The 24,721-nt window shown below is 37.2% G+C and overlaps 1 protein-coding gene across 1 annotated transcript; it reads left to right on the top strand.

Annotated features, from left to right (window-relative positions):
- The first annotated feature begins 569 nt into the window (after positions 1-569).
- LOC121235483 (protein CYCLOPS-like) lies at positions 570-24,644 on the top strand. The gene is made up of 8 exons (XM_041131833.1): positions 570-658; positions 4,120-4,254; positions 4,479-4,527; positions 4,600-4,652; positions 4,959-5,207; positions 12,964-13,023; positions 22,071-22,199; positions 24,454-24,644. The coding sequence occupies exons 1-8, from the start codon at positions 570-572 to the stop codon at positions 24,578-24,580; spliced, it is 891 nt and encodes a 296-aa protein (XP_040987767.1). The 3' UTR covers positions 24,581-24,644.
- Positions 24,645-24,721: the final 77 nt, after the last annotated feature.

Below are 24,721 nucleotides of genomic sequence, written 5' to 3'. Positions count from 1 at the left end.
ACATCTTATTTTTTGTTGGAAAACTAACATAGAGAATAACAACCTTATGGCTGATTTGAATATCAAGTATCAACCATGAAGATACCTGCTTAAAACATACTGCCTTTAGTTTCTTAGAGAATATGAGCTTTACCAGTTTCCAAATCAGAGAGACTCATATTTTTCCTAGTAATTCACGTGCTCTTTGGATAGAAGCATATATTTCATGACACTCATTTTTAAATGAGGATTTTTGCACTCATTTTTGTTGAACAAGTTGAAGGTAGGGAGCAGCTCAAGCCATTCCCCTGTCAAAAATGATATCCTCATTACTGGTTTGACAGTTGTTTTAGAAGCATATATTTCATGACACTCATTTTTAAATGAGGATTTTTGCACTCATTTTTGTTGAACAAGTTGAAGGTAGGGAGCAGCTCAAGCCATTCCCCTGTCAAAAATGATATCCTCATTACTGATTTCACAACATGTTTTACGTGTTTTATTCTGAGGAGATACTAGTAATAAGACTAATTACTACTCAGTCTTCACCTCCATAGTATATTTGCATGCATAGTCACCCAACATCGTCAATGGTCATAGTTGTGAAATCCCTCAAGATTTTCAAGTATCAGACATGGGAATACTTTGTCACCTACCTTCTTTTTGATAGACTTGGCAGGTATGGAGTCTAGTTTGGAGCACTAAACGGCACTATGCATTTTTAATCGTTTCGTACATCTTAATTTAACCTGAAATCTTACTCCTGGTCTTTGAAATTGCTAGATCCATTGACTATGGTATTAATTGTTAGTTTTTGGATTTAAGAACCATTGAAACCTGTAGATGTTTTGATTCAGTATTGGACCAAATAAAATGAGCTATTGATTGATCTGACCATTGTAGACTTGTAGCAGCTTAAACCTTGTCAGGCCATATTGAAAGACAATAAATCTGATGGCTTTTGGAAACAATAAATGAATGGGTATTTTGTAATTGGACTACTAAATATACTTATAAAAAAAAAATTATAATGGGACTACTAGATATGGTCTCTCTGTAAGTTGTTGTTCGAAGATTTTTTTATTGATAGGTAAGTTGTTGTTCAATGATAATATATAATCTATCTTGAGATATTTACACTCGTGGCTCTTTGGTCAAATATGGCATAGCTTTTTATTTTCTCCCATTCCTGATTGCTTTTTCTCTTGACCGTTGTATATCTATTTCTAGAACAATGGCAACAACTCATCAAGCATAGCACATCATATCCAGCAAACATCAAGGAGGTGAGTAAATTATATAGAGAACCCATCACTCAATGAATGAGTGCCTCTTATGCGCAGTATAGACATTGGAAACTTTACTAAGCAACTCTTGTGCTTCTTGTTTGTGAGTGTTTTATCTGTTTCTTTATCAGACAATATGCTGGGAAGCATGTTGTTCAAATAATCAAAGCCTATTGGAGATTTTACATGCTTGATAACATTAAAAAAAAGTGTCGACAAGCATAACAATATTTTCCAGAACTTTGATTAGAATTTTTTTTTTTTTTTTATTAATTTAACATTTGGAAGCCACCGTTTTCTAATGACATAGGGTTAGAATAGCTACCTTCTGTTTTTTTCAACGTTTTCACCATAGAATTTTGTAGAGGAAGGTTATCAACAACATGATAACTTCTTTTCCTTTAATTATGTGCAGGTATAATCTGTACTGCCACTTCATCTTTCATGATGACCATTTGTTTAATCAGCAATAGAGCATAAATAGGTTCAAAAGGTGGAAAATGTATAATCAAGCTTTATATCTTCAACAGAATACGTGCAATTAACTTGCATTCTGTTATGATATAACAATGTGTAACTCCATATATCAGATAAGAGATTACAAAGTACCCTAGTTTAACCCAAAGGATTCCTTCTAAGAACGTGTTAGGACATGAGAACCATCAGCAAGAGTGCACTCCAGTTAGTTTAATGGTATTTAAATTTTGGTTCAAACTAATTTAAATGCCTTTAAAACTTCTACCAGGAGTAAATACTAATGACTCTGGTTTCACGAAAAGTGCCCGACTGATTTTTTTTCTTTTTTTGTGAATCCAAGATGGCAACTTTTAATACTGCTAGTGACCCTAAGTGGGATTCTGGGTGCGACCCTAGGTTGTGATTCTGATATATCCACTTTCTAACTTCGGATCAAACTTTGAAAAGTGAGTGTGAACAAAACATTTTTTAATTTGGGAATATGGTTTCAAAGCACTCAAAGTCAAACCAACTTAGTTCTCAAGTTTTGTTCAATCAAGTACCAAATCCATGCTCCCCTTAAATCTTGAATATTTTAAACATATTTTTCTTTCAAATTTTCGTACAATTCCCCAAAAAGAATCTTTTCGCTATTTGAAAATGAATCTTTTATTGCTCAACTTGATGCTTTTTGACTACTAATTTTTCTTTAACTGTTTTAAGCTTTAACTATTGTTCAGATTTTCCTTTTTCCATGAGCCTTCTAAAACATATGGTGGCTTTCACCCTACATGCACAGACATTCCTTTCATTTAATCACGCAGCGGTGGTTAACGTTCTGATTTCACGGGTAGCCATTACCTGTACAGTAGAAGTGCGTGGTAGTATGTTTTAGTGCTGGGATAGTTGGTAATATCAAGAAGTCATTCTTGGCTTCCAATCTCTCAATATTTTTACTTACAAAAAAACTGAAGTTCTAATTCTTGGCTGCCATGGTAATGAGCTAAATTTTTATAGATAATATAAGAAAATTCAGAATAATTTTCACTATGCTAGACATGAGCTATAATTATCCATACTTACTAGAAAAGAAAAGGATGCATGAGCTTGATGGGAACCAAAGGTTTCCATTCCCACGGGTTCATATCAGAGCTCCAGTACCATCCATTCTTTTTCTGACCAATAACAAAATCCTGGACAATTTAAGAAAGGAGTGATAGCTAAATTCGAACTACTAAATCCAATAAGAAGAGAAAAGTATTTGCAGAATGGATGATATAGTAAAGTTCTAGTTGATGGTGAAGGCTATATACATGTTATTTATATATGTCTTTATTTGTGTCTTGAAGGTATAACTTTGTATAATAATACTTTTTGTTCAAAATAGGACATTTAGGAAATCTATTTGACACTGTATAAGGAATAGGAGAAATACTGTACTAAAGAAGATGTACATGGGAATTGGTTCAAGTAGATTCCTTTGTTTCCTTTGTACTAATTTATGACATAATGGTACAGAATGGATGATTGACTAATGCAACCACTGTTAGCTATAGCATAAAACTGGGACTGCCAAAGATTGTTGAGGACAATTTACCCAAGATTGATTGTTCATTACCTTGATCTAACAATATTTAAGGAGTAAAATTGAAGAATGAAGACAGTGTTTTTCATAGAATTATGGCAAGAAAGGTAGAGTTTAAATACTTCTGATGTAACTTTTTATTGCATCTGCCTGTACTTTTGAAGCAAAGAATATATGCTTGGTGTACTTTTTGTTGTTGTTCAAGCATTTACGAAAGTATTTGTTCAAGCTATTTTATGAGTTAGTGTTATTTTATGTACTTCCTTTCAGCAAATTTTTTGGTTTTTTATAATCAACATCATAGATAAATTTATTGTTTGTTTTCTCGAGGCTGTTGAAAGGTAATCGAACTTCAAAATTCTTCTACTCGTCAAAGTTTTCTCATCAGCTACTTCCTATTAATGGTTTAGTAATATATGGAGTTGTAATTTCTGGTAAACTATATCCCATAATATCTCTCCTTACCACCTTAACTGACGTTTGAATTGGTGCAAGACTTACCTCTCATGGCTATCACGATTTTTTGTCAATACAACCATGTGTAGGTCACACTAATTTAAAATTGGTGAAGATGGTAACATATAGCGAAGGAAACAAGTTCTCTACATCCGGTAACGTTTAAAGCGATGGGGATGTCACCAGAAATTGGAAAAAAAATGGTCAAGATCATCTAGTTGCTTAATGAAAATCTTTTAGTTACTTTTATAACTTCTCTTCCCCAAGTATTTCATTGTAATTTGTTCCAAGAAATTCATTATTATTATTATCCCGTGGACTTGTTATTGACAATTAATTTTGCTATTACAATTTCAGGATATCCATTGAACTTGCCAGTTTGTCTAGTCAGCAACATGAGGAAATACTAAGAAAGAAAAGAAGCAATGATAATCTACATCAACAGAGCAACTCTGCTCTGATAATATCACTGGAGACTACCATCAACTATCAGTAAGGTGCTTACTGCTGCCTTCTAATATTAGTTTACCTATCCCTTTTGCCATAATACATGGTCCTTAGAGTTGTTTGGTCTATAATTGAACTCATTTTTATTTTCTGGCTAAGCCGTCTGTTCTTAGTATTTTACATCATGATTACTTTTTAAGTACCAAAATATCAGTGCTACAATTTTCTCAATAGAGGTGATTATTATGTCTGTAATTTAGTTTTTGCAGGAATTCTGTTGAAAAGGGATTGCAGACTGCAGATTTATATTTGGCCAAGGTTATATTTTCCTTTTTGAATCTTCAGTTGAATAAGGCTTCATGTTTTTCTGATATCTTACTATTTGTGCAGGCATGGTTTCGTAGCTCTCAACCCATGACAAGAAGCCAATCCTCTGAATTGCGGTACTTATTGTGCAGTGCATACATTAGTCAAAATGATATTCGTGAAATTTCAATGAGATAGGCTCATCTTACACCTTATAGAGTAGTGACTTGTTCGGTTTATCTCTTAGCTTTTTCCCTCCCTTAAATCACTAATTAGATGTATACAGAAAGGTGCGAGGGAGATCATTCATTATGAAATCGCTAGCACATGCTTACAGACACATTTGCATGGCATTACTGGGCTCTCAGTTATCCATCACTCCTTTCCTTTTTAGTGAATATATTTTAATTTTAAAGACGAATGATATATACTTTATATTTCAGGAGGAGGTATGCTGCTATGCTGGTCAGTCAGACAACAGTAGGTATGGAAGTTATGCAAAATGCTTCTGGGCATGGTGTCAATATTTTGAATCAAGAGTTTGCTCATTCTACTTGTTTCAATGACCCTTCTATGTGTGGGTTTCCCAACCAAGTGGCCACATTCATGTCTCTTTCAAATTCATCCTCATCTACTTTCAGCAGCCCCCAAATGGCTGATATGGATAAAGTGTCTTCTGTCGTGAGTATGCTGTAAGGGTGTGCAACCGGACCCATTTTTTTCTGGTCCGGTCCTGTCCGGAACCAGGAAATCCGGATGCATTCGGGCGGTTATCTGGCCAGACTACACCCGAGCGGGTGAGATGAATCCTGATCCGGTTACGGATCCGGTTCTGTGACCCGGTTATCCATAACCGGGTCATTTAAAAAAAAAAAAAAAAACTGATCGACGTGTATAACCGAGTCATTAAAAAAAAAAAAAAAAACTGATCGACGCTTTCCGCCTTCCCTTCTGGGCTTCTCTCTCAACCTCACGAGTCACCGAAATAGAACGCTTTCCCAGTTTCCCTTCTCTCTCAAGAACCCTTTCCCTTCTCACCGCCCGTAAGTATCCACACCCCTATTTAAGAGAGAGCAAACCAATTCTGGCAGTAACAATTCTCATTCCCTATAGAAGATCGCCAACGATAGGGAACTTAGAAGTCCTTTGCGCATCTGGGAGAGAGACGTGGACCATTCATATTCTCTCTCTCAAGGCTCGTAAGGTAAGGTATCTTTCTTTGTATTTTCTCTACCTGGAAGCTTGATCATTCCTAAAAAGCTCAGATTTTTCTCGTCTTTCTGTTAGATTCGTATGAAATTAAGGGTTTTTTGGTTGTTGGTAAAATTTTAATTTCTATGTTCAGAATTATAAGATGTTCGCTACTAGTTAATGAAGCTAACAAAATCTCAACCTAAGAGTGCAAAGACGGTATTTGACAAAATGCCGTTGTGAGTGCTATTGATGGTGTAAAAACTCCATTAGATTTTCAAATGTAGTCAAGTACAGTGCTTTATTACTTACTTTGGCTTTTTGCCTTAGTATTACAATCATTAAGTGAGACTGCATCAAAAATCACATTTTATGACAATCATTTCCTCGACCTTATTAAGGAATGCCCTGATCAGATATATTTTTATATGCTATCCATGTTTTTAATTATATTTCTATACACAAAATTTGTTGAAATAGAGTATTTATTGGATTCCCCCCAACCCTTATTATGTATTTGCCTTTTTAGTTTAATAAAATGTTGCTCACTAAAAAAAAAAAAAATACTTAAACTAAGAACTAAGGTTCTTTGACGAAGTGAGACGTGGCATCATGAGACTTATTATTTTTTATTCTGATAATGTGACAATTAAAAAATAATTTAACCAATAACGAAAGTAAATTTTGGAGAAGGGGATTAATGAGTCACATGCATTGCTAACATTTTCTTGTTGCTGATCATTAGCTTCTTCGCATCTTAAATCTCATTTTCTTAACATAAACAAAATGCAATCCTACACTTATATAAATTATTCCTTGCAAGTTGATTAATGCAATTAATCAATCATTTTTTTAGGAAATTTCATAGATGTTGCATCATGAAGACTAGTGGGCGGAAGGGTTTCTTGGTGGTTTGGTTGGTCTCAACTTATTAATTAACCTCCAATAAATATATTGTTGTTCAACTTTTGCAGCTAGTACTTTGTGTATGCAATTCAGATCATGAAATTTTCCTACCAAATTCATACACAGGAAATATTTTTGTTTCCTCTTATGAGGGGAAGCAACATATGTACACCATATAGATACAATCAAACAAAATAATTGTGGTGTTTGAGATGCTTGAAACATACAGATGGCAGCTGTTTAATTAGCATTGAAAATTTGAAAGCATGTTAATTGCGTGATAGCATGTTAATCTCTATAGAAAAATTTGCAATTCATAGAGATGGAAATGTTGCATGGATTTTATATTTTTTTGGTTGTCACTAGTCGACTATGTTAGCTATTGATTTTATTTTTATTATATTTCTTTATTTTTCTTATATTTAAAACAGATGGAAGGTAGTTTTAATGGTAGTGTTGGTGGTTCTCGTTCAGCTCATATTTCATTAGACATAGAGGAAGACACTAGTCCTTTAGTGCCTTCCTCCATGAATACCCCAAACCCCAGGCCCAAGCCATCTCTCCCCTCAAAATCAAAAAGAGCCAAGAAGCCTACCAACCAATCTTATGTATGGGATCTTTTTATAAGGGTTGAACCTGTTGATTCCATTGTACCTAAAGCTCAATGCAATTCTTGCTTCAAGATTTATGGATGCCATTATAAAAATGGTACTTCATCAATATCACACCACCTAGGATATGCTTGTCCGAACTCTCCCATTAGAGGGAATAAAAATCTTGAGAAAGATAAATCACCATCACACACTGGAGTTAGACAGGCGAACAATATGATCGTGAAAAATTAAAGGCGATGATTTCCAATTTGTTTATCCAGTGTGAATTGTCATTCAAGATTATAGAGCATCTGGCATTTGTTAAACTTTTGGGTTATTTAGAGTCTAGACACACCTTGCCATCCCGAAAGACCTTCCAAAAACAGTGTATTGTTTTATACAAGAAAGAGAAGCAAAGGTTGAAGGATTTGTTGAGCAACCAAAGAGTTTGTTTGACCACTGATATATGGACATCGGTACAAAACAAGAATTATATTTGTGTCACGTGCCATTATAGTGATCAAAGTTAGGTATTATACAAGAAAATCATAATGTTTTTCAAGATTCCTAATCATAGGGGTGAGACAATTGCTTGGATGTTAGAGTCTTGCTTAGCGGATTGGGAGATCAACCGCCTTTGTACGATCACTGTGGATAATGCCTCCTGTAATGATGTCGCTATTGGTCATGTGAAGAGGAACATAAGAGATAAGGAGTTCACAATTTTGGGAAGCGAGTTGATACATGTGCGATGTGCTGCACATATTTTAAACATCATTGTATGTGATGGTTTAAAAATTCTATATGATGCTGTAAATAAGATTAGAGAAGCAATAAGATCTGTGAGGTCATCACGAGCAAGACTTGATATGTTTAAAATATGTGCAAATGAGCTGAATATTGTGTGTGAAAAAATGATGTGTCTAGATGTTCCTACTAAATGGAACTCAACATACCTAATGCTTAGTGTTGCTGAAAAATACGAAAGAGCTTTTGTGCTAATGGGAGTGAAGGAGTCATAGCTTTTGGCGCCTCCGTTTGAAGATTGGCAAATGGCGAGTAATTTTATTAAGTTTCTAAAAGTTTTTTATGATGCCACTTTGAAAATCTCCGGCTCTAAGCATTAGGTATGTTGAGTTCCATCTAGTAGGAACATCTAGACACATCATTTTTCCACACACAATATTCAGCTCATTTGCACATATGTTTTAAACATATCAAGCCTTGCCGGTGAGGACCTCACAAATTTATTGCTTCTCTAATTTTATTTATATCATCATATATAATTTTTAAACCATCACATACAATGAGGTTTAAAATATGTGCAACACATCACACATGTATCAACTCGCCTCCCAAAATTATGAGCTCCTTATTTCATGTTCCTCCTCACATGATCAATAGTGACATCATTAGAGGCATTATCCACAGTGATCATACAAAGGTGGTTGATCTCCCAATCTGCCAAGCAAGGCTAACATCCAAGCAATGGTCTCACCCCTATGATTAGGAATCTTGAAAAACATTATGATTTTCTTGTGTAATACCCAACTTCGATCAATATGATGGCACATGACACAAATATAATTGTTGTTTTGTACCAATGTCCATATATCGGTGGTCAAACAAACTCTTTGACTGCTCAACAAAGCCTTCAACCTTTGTTTCTTCTCCTTGTATAAACCAATACACTCTTTTTGGAATGTGGTTTGGGATGACAAGGTGTCCCTAGGCTCTAAATAACCCAAAAGTTTAACAAATGTCGGATGCTCTATAACCTTGAATGGCAATTCACACTGCATGAACAAATTGAAAATCATCGCCTTTAATTTCGATCATATTGTCCTAACACTTGAGGAATAGATTATTTACCATCCATCCTAACTCCAATGTGTGATGGTGATTTATCATTTCCAAAATTTATATTTTCTCTAATGGGAGAGTTCGGACACACATTTCCTAGGTGGTGTGACATTGACGGAGTATCATTTTTATAATGGCATCTATAAATCTTGAAGCAATGATTGCATTGAGCTTTAGATGCTTAGGTGCAATGGGATCAATAGATTCAACATGAGATTGGTTGGTAGGCTTCTTGGCTCTTTTTGACTTTGAGGGGAGAGATGGTGCGAGCCTAGGGTTTGGGGTATTCCATGTCTAATGAAATATAAGCTGAACTAGAACCACCAACACTACCACTAAAACTACCTTCCATCTATTTTAAATATAATAAAAATAAAATCAATAGCTAACATAGTCGACTAGTGACAACCAAAAAAATATAAAATCTATGCAACATTTCCATCTCTATGAATTGCAAATTTTTCCATAGAGATTAACATGCTATCGCACAATTAACATGCTTTCAATGCTAATTAAACAGCTGCCATTTGTATGTTTCAAGCATCTCAAACACCACAATTATTTTGTTTGATTGTATCTATATGATGAGCATATGTTGCTTCCCCTCAAAAGAGGAAAACAAAAATATTTCCTGTGTATGAATTCTGTAGGAAAATTTCATGATCTGAATTGCATACACAAAGTACTAGCTGCGAAAGTTGAACAACAATATATTTATTGGAGGTTAATTAATAAGTTGAGATCAACCAAGACACCCTTCCGCCCACTAGTCTTCATGATGTAAATCTATGAAATTTCCTAAAAAAATGATCGATTAATTGCATTAATCAACTTTCGTCCAAACTTGCAAGGAACAATTTATACTAGTGTAGGATTGCATTTTGTTTATGTTAAGAAAATGAGATTTAAGATGCGAAGAAGCTAATGATCAGCAACAAGAAAATGTTAGCAATGCATGTGACTCATTAATCCCCTTCTCCAAAATTTACTTTCGTTGGTTAAGTAATTTTTTTTCTTAGGTTGAGATTCTGATAGCTTCATTAACTAGTAGCAAACATCTTATAATTCTGAACATAGAAATTAAAATTTTACCAACAAGCCAAAAAAATCCCTAATTTCATACAAATCTAATAGAAAGACGAGAAAGATCTAAGCTTTTTACGAATGAACAAGCTTCTAAGGAGAGAAAGTACAAAGAAAGATACCTTACCTTACGAGCTTAGAGAGAGAGAGAGAATATGGATGGTAGCCTCCGCGTCTCTCTCCCAGATGCGCAAAGGACTTCAAAGTTCCCTGTCGTTGGCGATCTTCTATAGGGAATGGGAATTGCTACTGCCAGAACCAAGTTTTTGGTCTCTCTTAAATAGGGGTGTGGATGCTTACGGGCGGTAGGACTGCTATCCGCATGGTGCGGGGCGGGGGGGACCTTTCCCCGCCCAAGAATTATTTTTTAGAACCCAAATTATAATATAATTAAAATTTATAAATACAAAAAGAACTTAAACTCATTAGAGTTATATTTTGAATTGTCTTGGCCTCCTAGGCCAACCTTTATATAGAAGGCTAAGGCAATTCAATAACTTGAATACAATTTCAAGTCTTTAATAAATTGTATAGATTTATATACAATATATTTATTTGTATACAATATTTTTTTATATATGTGGAGTGGAGCGGGGGGCAGGGCGGGGCCCCACTGGGGTCATCCTGCCCCTGCTAGGCCTTCTTCATGCGTGGTGGGGGCCCCGCCCCGCATGGGTGGAGTGGGGTAGCCAGCCCACCCATGCAAGGGTGGGGCGGACGAGAGTGGGGTAGCGGGGTACGGGGCCCTGCTGCCCACCCCTAACGGGCGGCGAGAAGGGAAAGGGTTCTTGAGAGAGAAGGAAAACTGAAAAAGTGTTCCGTTTCAGTGACTCGTGAGGTCGAGAGACTTGAGAGAAAAGCTTAGAAGGGAAAGATGAAAGCAGAAAGCATCGATCAGTTTTTTTTTTTTTAATGACCCGCTTATCCGTAACCGGGTCATAGAACTGGATCCGGATTCATCTCACCTGCCCGGGTGTAATCCAGGTGGATAACCGCCCGGATTTTCGGGTTCCGGACCTGACCCCCAAAAAAAAAAAACACCCCGGAGCGGTTGCACACCCTTAGTTACGTATAGCTCTAATAGGGTTTATCATTGTCATGACATTATAGCCAACAATATCTTTGATCATGTGCAAAGTAGTCATTTAAACGAAATACCAAAAACTTTTCAAGAAGCATCTCATGTCCAAGTTAAGGATTCAGGGATTTTACAAGCAGTTGAAGAATCCATAGATCTTGACTTGGAAGGTTTTGTAAATCCCACGAAACTAATCCATCCCAGAGTTTCTCAAGAACCTTCCCAGAGTGAATCTTCTACTGCTGCACCAGTAGTTTCAGCTGGGTTTGATGCATGTGATGGTCCTAGCAATTCAAGTTAGACTCTAAGCATTTGTGAGAGCTAAAGGAAACAAGTTGGAAATGGCAGGAGTTCAGAAAATGGAACTAGGTATATAGTCCACATGATGATGAATATGCATAAGTTGATTTAAACAGTTTCTAGCCATCCTATCATCATCATTATCCTTCAGTATCCTAGACTCTTTGTTCTATAATCTTTTTATTCATACTGGTAGGTATTTTTTCCCTTAATTATGATGGAATTTATTTGCTCGGTCATTTATAAATGCCATCATTGCTGTCATTTGTCAAAATTGTGAAAGGGGAGGTGGGGGATTGGGTAATTTCACTGTTTTTGCCATGTGACTTCCTGGCACTTGTTCCACGGTAAATGAGAATTTTGTGTAGGTCCAAATCAGATTATGAACACATTATGCTATGCTTGTAGTTAGGGAATGCTAATGCACTTTTGACATTATTTTTGAGAGTTTTATGAAGAAAACATTTCTTTTCTAGGGTGCACTCGGATATCCCATAAAGTTGAATCAGTCAATTTGAAGGAAAGAGTACATGCTGAATTATTCAGCCATTATCAATGGTGAAGCTCAATATGAATGTGGAGAATTTCAGTAAAACATAGTTGAGATTTAATATCGTGCAAAATTCAAATACACCAACACATAATTTCTTTTCTTTTCTCGTTTCCATGGAAGAACTATACTTTCAGATGCTTCAGGTATGTGTGTGTAAATGCAGAAATCAGAGAGGATAATTGACACTTTGAAAGAAGATTGAAAGGCATGTACTTATTCATGTAATAGTGTGTGAAGTATTTGCTTAAAAATGTGGGGAAAATTCTAACCAGATTTTATGAGGACAGAGAAGTTTAATTCTTCAAAACCTATTTAAGTTCATCCAAAACATCGGTGGACCTGTATCTATACGTAAAATGATTAAATGAAATGCAGTTCTATGGTGGAAAATGGAGTAGAGGATGAGGTCGTGGGTATACTGCATGGGTTCATGGCGTAGCTTACAATTGGAAAAAGAAAAAGAAAGACAGAAGGAAAGTATTGGAGGGTTGTGAATTTGATCTGTTTCTTGTTGAAATTTAAACCATGAGTTTCTGCCGGAAATAAAAACCACGAGTTTAGCTCAGACAATGCCTTACTAACGCGCAACGTTTCGTCTTTGCATGTTTGTTTTACTCATGTGTCATAGCACATCTAAATTTCTTTTCCTTTTCTAATGCGTATACTTGAGGGAAAACTTCAGAAACCCTGCACGACATATTTTGACAAGTTGTCTGCAAAATCTAATTGAGATGTTTGCCAGAGAAATAAAGCGTGCATGTGGGAACTTTGTCTTTTCATCACTATGCTTATTTTGACACGTCCACTATACGGAGATTTTCCATTTCACAGATCATGTGGTCGTGTAACAATTATACAATCATATCATCTCTAACAAACAGAAGTTGTGCAGTGGACCAGGAAGATTCTACGAAAAAGCGTAGGGTGGATCGGTCACGAAAGTATGTAAAAAGAGTTCTATTATTCCAGAAAGAGAATTCTCTTCCTTTTTTAACTCTATTATCTCTTCCTGAAGTCTCATTAAGCGTAGGGTGGAGCGGCCTCGTTTGTTTTCACAACTCATCTCATCACATCTCATCATTATAATTTTTTCAAATTCTCACATAAAATAAAATAAATTATTTTTTGAAATCCCAAAACAAAAATAATATTAAGAAAATATATTTTAACAATATTTTATTCAACTTTTAACTTTAATCTCAATTCATTTCATCTCATCTCATCTCATTTGTGAAAACAAACTAGGCGTGTTTTATACCAAATACTGTGTATCTCATATAAGAAGCATACTTGAAATTAACAAGACATGTAAAAGCGCACACATACACATTAAGGAAGTGCAGCCTTTATTCATTCCACTATATGTCTGGAGCATTAGCTTGATTTCATTTACTTCTGGTGAGTTAAATTTGTTATGAAAGAAGGTATTACATATTAGCTACATATAATTAATGGCAATTCTGGGGTCTTGAATGTCCCTTTCAGGTTTCTATTGTAAAGAACTGATTTTATACTTGTCAGTATAGGCTTATTTGTGACCCTATCATTCTCTGTGGGCAATTTTTCACGTTTTGTCATCCATAGGCACTAGAACATAATAGTCAAAGACACATGGTGAAATTGTTTTACATGCCATGGTCCATTGATTTTTTAAATTTGATTATTATGTTCTGCATAGATGGAGCCAAAAGATGTGGTTAAAAAAGTAACTAGAAAATAAAAACCATAAAGCTAAGGTTGTTGGGCTATCTAATGGTTAAAACGATATCAGTTGTCACACTACGTAGCAGTGCATTTCTGTTATGATTTTGCTTGGTCTTTTCTTAAGTTGTTTACTTTTGAATCAAACTGTTTTTCATGACAATCAAACAATTATCACCTGTATTCACTACTTGCAGTTACAATCTATAATTTAGTGGGTGGGTACTCGAGATTGTCAAGCATTACCCAAGTGCGAGCAAATTTCCAAATTGCTTATGTACTAGGTGGAACCAAACAATATATGTCATTTGGAGGTAGGGGTGTCGAATCGTGTTAACGGGTCATGTTCGTGTCGTGTCAAAGCATGTATAATATACTATATGGTCAACCTAAACACGATCCGTTAAGTTTATTGTGTCAAAATTTCAAACCCTAACACAATCCATTAACATAACAGGTTGACATGACACGACCCGTTTTGACTCATTATTAAAGACTACAAAATATGTTAACAAGAATCGACTAGACCCGTCCATTTCAACCCGTTTATGTAAATAGGTTGAACAGATCCGAAATTAATCCATTTAACCTGATTAAGTTTAACATAATTTTATATAAATATTAAAATCATAATACTTATAAAAAATATAAAACTAACTAGAAGTCTAAAATTACAATCCAAACAATAAAAATATCGAAATTAAAATCCCAACAATTTTACTTTTTAGGTATAAGAGTATAATTGTAACTTTAACTTTCATAACGGGTTTAACCCGTTAAGCAATCGTGTCTTAACGGGTCAACCCGTTTTGACCCGAACTCGTTAAGACTAAACTCAAACCTGCTATTATCGTGTTGGGTTAACAGGTCATGTCACATATTGTCACCCTATTTGGTGGTTCAAAGTGTGACTAGAAATTTTGAGTTTCACATTGATGTGACTAGCGCATTCCTAGATCATAAATGATGTTCGAGATTAGTAACGTTACAGGTGCACAACACACGCCCCAATAGTGTTTAGGTTTTTGGGATATGCTGATGTAGCTAGTTCTTCCTTTGATTGTTGAAAATATTAACTGAATGTATTAAAACTGTGTGGCATATAGGTATTATAGCACAAAGAGTTTCTGATGAGGGTGTCATGAATTTGGGTGAGATTGGTTATCGTATCCGAATTATGTGGATTGCGAAAGGAGTTGCATGTCCCATGTTGGATGTGTACTTGGTGTAACTGTGCTATAGAAGTGACTTTGGGAGGTTTAACTATGGCTTGTCCTTTTAGAAATCTTGCAGAGGTGGCTAATCCAATAATGGAGTTGTGATATAGTGTCGTCTTTTCTCAAAACTTTTTACTTTAGTTCAAGAGACATTCAATTAAGGGTAGGGTAGACAAATAATTGAGCATTAAAATAATAAGTTTCAAAACGGAAAACTTGGAAGAAAACTGAGCTAAAAATAGAAGCTAAGCACCCTATAGCATTACTTGACATGCATGAGAATCTAAACCTCGGCCCTGTTACTGATGGTTTACCAACTTAGAAGAGCTGTATTTGAGGATTTTGTTCAAGTCTTGGTGAGGATTTTTTTGGGCCCAATCTTATTTGTTGAGGTAATCTTGTTGTTCTAAAAGTTGCAAGCTCTGCTTGAATTCAATTTAGGAATTTGGCTGGGCCTCTTTGCGAGAATGCAATTGAATGAGTAATGATATACACACAACACATTGTACAACACATTGGACAACAATGTTATAAAATGAGGGTATTTTTGTAAAATTATGTTACTTTTATAATATGTTTTACAAAAATACCCCTCATTTAAAACATAGTTGTATAAAATGTTGTATGTAAATCATTTTCCGCAATTGAATAGCATGCTTTATCCACAAGTTTTTAACTTTGTAATGTCATCGCTTCTACACTTTATTAAGACAACTGTAAATACCACTCAGTATGAGTTGCTACAGGAGCAGCCCGAGCATGTCTAGAAGGACCTGGAGCATCTACAAATAATAGAATGGCTGAGTGGTCCCGTGTGGTCCCCAAAATCTGTTCTGTAAATTGAAATAAAATTCTTTAAATGTAATTTACATTTCATTTTAAGCTCCTGTGTATAAATATGGTCCACAGGTCAATGTAAATATGCAAAGAAGATATACGAAACTTTTATAGAATTCAGAATCCCACTGAGGAATTTTCTCAAGCAACTGTTGTCCTTTCCTTTCTTCATTATGGTATCTAGAGCCAGCTAGGACCTACGTCCAACAACAAACAAAAAAAAAAAAATTATTTCCATCAATCAGTTTTTCTCTTCCCTTTTCCCTTTCCAATATCTCAAACACAGAGTCTCTCTAATCCACTCGACAAATGGAGAAAAGTGATACAACACCAAGTTCCTCACCATTGCCTCCACCTTCATCTCCCAATCCCTCCATTGTCTACTCTGCTTCCCACTTTGTCACTATCAAGTTATCCATAAATAATTATCTCTTGTGGCATGCTAAGATTGTTCCCTTTCTTAAGGGACATCAGTTGTATGGCCATATAGATGGATCGATATCCATGCCTTCTCCTACACTAGATGACAAACCGAATCCTGCTCATTCCCGCTGGCTCCTTCAGGACCAGCTTATAATTTCTGCTTTAAACTCTTCCTTGACAGACATCGTGCTCTCCCATGTGCTTGAGTGCACCACCTCGCGCCAAGTTTGGACCACCTTGCAAGATTTATTTGCAGCTCAATCTTCCGCTCACGTGATTCAGACCCAATTCCAACTTGCTACTCTTAAGAAGGGCTCTGAAACAATATCCGACTATTACCACAAAGCAACCACTCTTGCGGCATCACTTGGAGCTGCTGGACATCCCCTTTCATCTTCCCAATTTTCCATATACTTGTTGGCTGGCCTCGGCTCAGACTATGAGTCGGTGGTCACTGCTATTACCACACGACCTGACCCCCTCTCCTCTCAACAGATTTATAGCTATCTCTTGAATCATGAATCTCATTTAACTCACCAAAATCACTCTCTAATTTCAGGAACTCCACTCGCAGCAAATGCTACAGCATTACCTGCCCCTTCTGCTCCAAACAGAGGTCGTAATTCTTCCACTAGAGGTGGGCACCGTGGTTGTGATAGAGCTGGTCAGCCATCCAACTATTTTTCTTCCAGGCCCGATACTCGGCCCCTCTGTCAAGTGTGTCAAAAACATGGACATACTGCTATTTCCTGCTACCACCGTTTCAACCAAACCTTTCAAGCCCCTCCCCCTCTCTCTTTTGCTGCTAATTACACTGCCTTGCCATCAGCTCCCACCACATCCTAGTTTCTTGATACTGCTGCGACCAATCACTTCACCTCAGAATTTACAAATCTTACATTGGACTCTACTCCATACAGCGGCACTGAGACAGTAAGCATTGGAGATAGCTCTACTCTTCCAATTCAAAATATCAGTTCCAGTTTTCTTCCCACTTCATCTGGCAATTTTCTACTCAATAAAATCTTGCATGTTCCTTCCATTAAAAAGAACTTAATCTCTGTTAATCAATTTTGCATTGATAATCCAGTTTATTTTGAGTTTCACGCTCATTTTTTGTTGTGAAGGATTCTTGCACTCGGGTGGAACTTCTTCGGGGACACATGGATAATGGTCTCTATGTTCTACCTGTACCATCACCCAGCTTGGAAGCTCTACCAGCCTCTCCCACAGTCCCTCCACAAGCCTTCCTAGATGAATGCACAACTTCGAAAATCTGGCATGCGAGACTTGGGCATCCATCTTCCAGAATTACATCATTTACCTTAAGTCACTTTCAGCTTCCTGTCAAGAATAAAAAGTTTCTAGTTCCGTGTCATGCTTGTGCTCAAGCTAAGGCCCATGCACTCCCACACCCTCCATCCCCATCTCGGTCTCTTAGACCCTTTCAACTCTTGTTTTTAGATGTATAGGGTCCTACACCTGTGCTCGGCTCACTAGGATGTCGTTTTTATTTTTCTATAGTCGATGACTTTTCCAAATACATATGGTTATTTCCTATGCAAACAAAATCAAGTGTCACGACTATCTTTATGGCATTTTTACGCTATGTTAACAATACTTTTTCCACAATGTGCTTGTCGTTCAGTCTGATTAAGGGGGTGAATTTCGCCCCCTTAATTCTCTTCTTAAATCGTTGGGCATTACTCATAGAATAACGTGTCCATACTCTCATGCTCAAAATGGCACAGTTGAAAGACTTCATCGTCACATTGTGGAGACTGGCTTGTCTCTTCTTGCATATGCCTCGGTACCCCATAAATATTGGGTTGAGGCATTTCAAACGGCAGTTTTTTTAATTAATCAAATGTCAACACCAATTCTTCAAAACTCGTCTCCTTTTCAAAAGTTATTCCATCAAACTCTTGATTATAAATTTTTAAGGATTTTTGGTGTGGCCTGTTGGCCCAATTCAAGGCCCTTTAATCGTTACAAGATTGATTTTCAATCTCAACTTTGTGTGTTTATGGGCTACAGTCCAGATCATAAAGGGTATCTATGTTTACACTTGCCTACGGGTTGTAGTTATACTTCTCGTGATGTTATTTTTTCTGAGACCGAATTTCCATTCAAATTGGTTGTTCCTCCCGTGTCCAGCACCCATACACATACTTCGGCCCCTAATTTTCTGCATATACCTATTCCTCTATCTCCTGAATCAACAAGCCCATTGCAATCCACCTCACCTGGCCCACAACATCATGACTCTTCTAGCCCAGCACGTCCTTCTCACTTAGTCCATCTACTCAGTCTTCACTTAGGCCTTATTTCCCTTCCTCCCCGATATCTAACCCTAATCTTCTGCCCTCCTCACAGCCGCCCCCTCCCCTGTCAACAACACTTCCATTTTAGAAATTTCAGCACCTCCATCCTCGGTATCCTTTGCTTCTTCTTCCTCTTCTTCATCTTCTTCATCCTCTTATCTACCTCGGATCCTCCTTCCCATCATCCCATGGTTACAAGGTTCAAGTCCCATGTAAACTGCCCCTTAGTCCGAACGGATGGCACCATTCCTTGGCCATCCACGAAACCTTCCCTTTCAGTCACAACTTCATCTCCTCAACCCATTCCAAAAGAACCATCATCAAAGACCGAGGCCTCTAAATATCCTGAGTGGCGTGCTACCATGGGAGCCGAGTTCCAAGCTCTTCTTCACAATAATACCTGGGTCATTGTTCCTCCATCTCCAAACTTCAATACTCTTGGTGCTAAATGGGTCCTCAAAACCAAATGAAGGGCTGATGGATCTCTTGAGCGTCGCAAGGCTTGCCTTGTCGCCAAGGGTTTCCATCAGCAACCTGGGCTAGACTACACTGAGACCTTCAGTCCAGTGGTCAAACCCGTTACCATACGCCTTGTTCTATCTCTGGCAGCAGCTTCCAACTGGGTGTTGCACCAACTAGACATTCAGAACGCGTTTCTCCACGGTGACCTTGAAGATGAAGTGTACATGCAGCAGCCATCCGGGTTCGTGAATCCCGATTTTCCCTCCTATGTCTGTAAGTTAACTAAGTTCATTTATGGTCTAAAACAAGCCCTTAGGCTTGGTTCTCCAAACTTACAGATAGATTAATTTCCCTTGGTTTTCATGGCTCAAAATCGGATTCCTCCTTGTTTATTCTTAATACTGCTTCTGATTGCATTTTTGTCTTAATATATGTGGATGACATTGAGGTAACTGGTTCCAATAATAAATTGTTCACTGATTTCATTGTTGCGCTTGGCTCTCACTTTCCAGTCAAGGACCTTGGCCCTCTACATTATTTTTTAGGTATTGAAGTTACTAGAAATTCCAGTGGTCTGTTTATTTCTTAGTCCAATTATATTTCTGATTTGTTGTTACACACTAATATGCATAACTCGAAATCTGTCTCCACGCCCATGGCCTTGTTTGGTAAGCTCACTGCTCTAGATGGCTCATCTTTTGAGGATCCGCAACTATATCTCAGTGTAGTGGACAGCCTTCAATATCTGGCCTTCACTAGGCCAGATATTTCCTTTGCTGTCAACAAAGTGTGCCAGTTCATGCACTATCCACGGCTTCCCCATTGGCAAGCCATTAAGCGCATCCTTCGTTACCTCAATCTTACACAGAATTTTGGTATTCATTTCAGCTGTAAATCCTTACCTCAATTATCTGCATTCTCCGATACTGACTGGGCCGGATGCCCTGATGACCATAAGTCCACTGGTGGATTTTGTATTTTCTTTGGTTCCCACTTAATCTCATGGGGCTCTAAAAAGCAGCCCACAATTGCCCGGTCCTCTACGGAAGCTGAATACAAAGCAGTTGCCAACACAGCATGTGAACTCATTTGGATACAATCTCTTTTGAAGGAACTTGGTGTATCTCTTAAACATCCACCAACATTATGGTGTGATAACTTAAGAGCCACTTATTTGACTCTTAATCCTATTTTGCATACTCGAACAAAACACGTTGAACTTGACTATCATTTTGTTAGAGATCGTGTAGCTGCTAAAACTCTCCAAGTGTCTTTTGTTTCCTCCAAAGATCAGGTTGCGGATATTTTTACAAAGCCACTGGGTTCCTCTCGCTTTGCTCAGTTACGATCCAATCTCACCGTATGTCCTGAGAAGCTTGGATCGCGGGGGAGTATTAAGATTTGGAGTCTGGTAAAGTCAGAAATGGTTCTGATGGGCGCCGTGAGAAATATTTGGAGTCTGGTAAGCATTTTGGGTTGTAAGGTTGCTTCCTTACCCATGACACACCTTGGCCTTCTTTTGGGGGCTGCCCATAAGTTGAAGGCTATTTGGGATGCGTGTTAGAGAAGATTGAGAAAAGGTTGACAGGTTGGAAAATGGTCTACTTGCCAAAAGGGGGCAGAATTAACTTAACCTCAAGCATACTCTCTAACCTCCAACATATTTTCTATCCATATTTCCCTTACTTGCATGGGTAGCAGATTGTATTGAAAGATTTTCTTTGCTTTTCTATAGGGAGGAATTGGGGATGAAGTCAAGTTCCATCTTGTTAAATGGGACAAGGTTTTCTCCACAATCTTGTAGAGAATTGGGGGTTTATAAGTGGTGGCGGTATCTCCAGGAGGAGGCGGCTTTGTGGAGGGTTGTTGTTGACTCCAAGTGTGGGAGCGGTAGGGGGTTAGTGTTCTATTGAAGTTAAGGATGCGCATGGTGTGGGGTTGTGAAAAAATATTAGAAATGGATGGGGGTGTTTTACAGATATTTTAGATTTAAGGTAGCTAAGGGCTCTAGTGTTTTTTTAGCATGATGCTTGGTGTGGCAATAGGGCCCTCAAGATCGCATTCGCCACCCTCTTTCGGATTGCACGTGATAAGGAGGCTTCAGTGGCAGATATGATCGACAGCAGATTGTTTGTTCTCTTAGAGCGGCTCAGGATTGGCAATTAGGAGCCATTTCAGAATTTTTCTGCTTCTTGTATGCTACTAACATTGATAATGTTGTGGTGGATTGGATGATAGGGATTCTTGTACGAACATTGATATGGATTCTTGGACAAGCAAAACTGCAACCTTTTTCCTTGGAAGTGTATTTGGTGGTGTAAGGTACCCCCAAGGTAGCTTTCTTTGGCTGGACTGCCTCCCATTGGAAACTCCTTACCATTGATATTGTGAAAAAACGTGGGCTTATTGTCATTGATAGGTGTTATATGTGAAATGGGGAAATCGTGGATCACTTACTATTACATTTTGAGGTGGCCAGTATATTATGGGATGACATCTTCAACATGACCGGAGTAGCATGGGTAATGCCCAAAAGGGTGGTGGATCTTCTTGCATGTTGGAGAGGCCTTCTTGGTAAACCCCAAATTGCCGCTTTGCATCTTTGGATGGTTGGTGCTTTGAAGATCAGGAATGTTCCTTGAACGAGCTCAAGAGATCTTCTTTAACATTTTATTTTTTTGGGCTACTGTCATTGATTTCAATGGGGCTAGTTTTCATGATTTCCTTGTATCCATTACTAGTTCCTAACTTGTGCTAGGTGTTCTCTTTGTATACGCCTCTTGTGTACTTGCGCTACACCTACTTTTGTCTATCAATAAAGTTCTATTTTACATAAAAAAAAAACGTACGTATCTCTTTATGATCACTACTCGATTGCTGTCACTATTCTCTAATTTCAAGCATGCGAGAAGATTTGATTGAATTCAAAGAAAGACATTGTGTTGGCAACATGAGAAGATAGAATTGTCTGTTTTTGCTACAGCTAGAAAATGCTGGTTCATTTTGAATTTCTCATTGATGTAGAATGGCGGAGGCAAAGGAAAGGAATTTGACACCAGCAATTCCATCAGACATGCAATCTGTCTTGAGGCAATGCGAAAACCTTGAGAAGGAAGTGCGGTCACTCAAACTTAACCTGTCTTTCATGAATAGGTAACAAGAAAAAAAAACAACATTATTCCCTTGCACTTATGATATCGTATACTCGTAATCTAATGTTCAAGACTGTACTGCTTCTTTATTCATTGTGAACTTCTTTGGTGATTTTGATCAACAAGCCAAGTATCTTACAACTACAGTGCTTGAATTGTTACTTTCAGCATCTCCTAAGTGGATTACCCTTTTGAATGAGAAACTTGTATAGTCATTGTTGCCTACAGAAGGCATGTTTTGGTAAACATATAAAGTCTAAAATCTTGAATTCTTATTTCAGTCATACTAAATGAAGTCAAACAGACAATCTAGAGTTAAGTAAACTCTTCTTACCCATTCAAAATGACGTCGCCTAAATTGCTGCTGCCATAGGTACATGAGTGTGAAACATTTAAATTTTATTCACTATGCATATCTATAATGCATTGATGTAGATGATGAAAGAATCAAAGTAACCTGAGATTCTGTTCTGGAATCCAGATTATATGTTTATTCATGGATTTGGCAGCATAACTGAAAAGAGAATAAATAGCTTCTATAGTAATAAGCATTCCATTTCATTTTATATCTGCAAACCATACAAGTTATATCATTCACCCATAGGAAAGTCTAGATATGAATGTAGTTATTATGACTTCCATTGTTTTACTTTCCAGGCTTGGTGCAAGAAAAGATTATAAAAAACTCATCTTTAGTATAGGCACCAATGGACTATTTTTCCTCAGAAGAATCTGATGCACATTGATCAATTTGCAACTATTGATGCTTCATCTTTTGAGATTCATTTTTGCTTGGTTTGAGTAGGGGCTCATTTGATAATTATGTTAACTGCTGAAACAAATACACTCAGTTGTGAGTAATGCTACATATAGTCGTGGAGTGCACAAGTGCTATGCAGTCATTTTGAAAAGAGTGGAATCCACCATAAAAAAAATTACTTTCTTTCATGTGGATCTCATATTTATTCACTTTTTTCAAAGTGATTGCACAGCATTTGCACGCTCACGACTGCAATTATCATTTCTCTTGTAGATTATATCACGGTAGATGAAAACTTCAGTTAGGGGAGTGTGTCCGCTGGCTGCTAAATTTGATTCTCTGTTACTTATCATGAATCTCTGTTCTTACATGATGTGCATAGGGATGTCAGCTGGTCCCTCGCCTGGCAGATCGGTGGAATATCTTTTAAAGAGCTTCTTGGTGCAACTAAGTTGCTACATGATAGATACAAAATAAGATGTGCACTTCTTTAGATAGGATTTAATGATGATGTATACATCCTTACTGAAATTACTCTGACTTTGGAACGTTACAATGCTAAAACTTCAATTCGGAACGACTTTTGGGTATTCTTTTAACGAGGGTGGACCAGAACTATGATAGGCCTCTTCATGAGATAGACTAAAATCCTATTTCATCACATCACGCCATCTAAGAAATCAAATTATCCTTTGCTAAAGGTCAGTAGCACATTGGGTTTGGGTTTAAGTAGGGATGAAGTTTCAACGAGCCAGTGGCTGAATTTTTCATTTAGAATAGGTTTCCAATTTCCTGATGTCAAACTTACAAATTCAGGAGCTAAAAGTATTGTTGTTTTGGGTATTAATTGACTGATGACTCTTGGTCACTTGGCTTGGATGCCAGAACTAGATGCACCATATAAGATCAGGAAGCCCTGCCTGGATGAAACGCATGTGATGCCGTTCTCTCTCTCTCTCTCTCTCTCTCTCTCTCTCTCTCCAGTGACCTGCATTTTGCTTCAAGGCCTTGAGGAGGAAACCACGTTAATTAGATGAAAGCATTATTGGACGTACGTAGTACTTTGGTATTTTGGAGCTTCTTATTGTCCTTTGTGCATATATTATAAGCTTTCTATATCTTATGGAAACTTGAAAGTTATAATCATACTTCAACACCACACCTAACTTATTGTTTTGTTAATCGATAATTGGAAATGCAATGTCAAGTAAATGCGATGCATCTGCGCCCTAGTTTGGGTACTCAGGTATTCTGATAATACCTCACTACTATTCATTATTTTATTATTACTTTTCATCTACTTTTAACTACTATTCAATATTTTATCATTAATTTTTCATTACTTTTTCACTACCATTCACAAAATACCTCAGAATACCTCACCATCCAAAATGGTTTAGTTGGTGGTCATTGCAGAAATCTCACTTCCACACAGGTTATCAAACATTTTGCAGGTCTCTAGTTTTTAACCTGGTTTTTTACCATAAATTTCCAGGAAGGACACGGAGCAAAATAAGCAGATAGAAGAGCCTCAGCAGATGAATGAGGAATTGGTCGATGAAAAAGAGCGCCCACTGGAAGAAATAGAGAGGATCGTGTCAGAAAGTGATAAGATGTGCTAAATCAATCTGCTACTGACGGATCCTCGTAAAAATTAATATTGTGTGAAGCAGCAAAAATTTTGGCAGCAGCCTTTTGTGAAGATTCAAATTAGGTTCAAGGAATCCAACCCGATTATAAATAAGATAGACAATACCAAGCCA

This window comes from Juglans microcarpa x Juglans regia, chromosome 6D (assembly GCF_004785595.1).
Source record: "Juglans microcarpa x Juglans regia isolate MS1-56 chromosome 6D, Jm3101_v1.0, whole genome shotgun sequence".
Lineage (NCBI taxonomy): Eukaryota > Viridiplantae > Streptophyta > Magnoliopsida > Fagales > Juglandaceae > Juglans > Juglans microcarpa x Juglans regia.
This window is presented reverse-complemented; position numbering and strand designations above follow the sequence as displayed.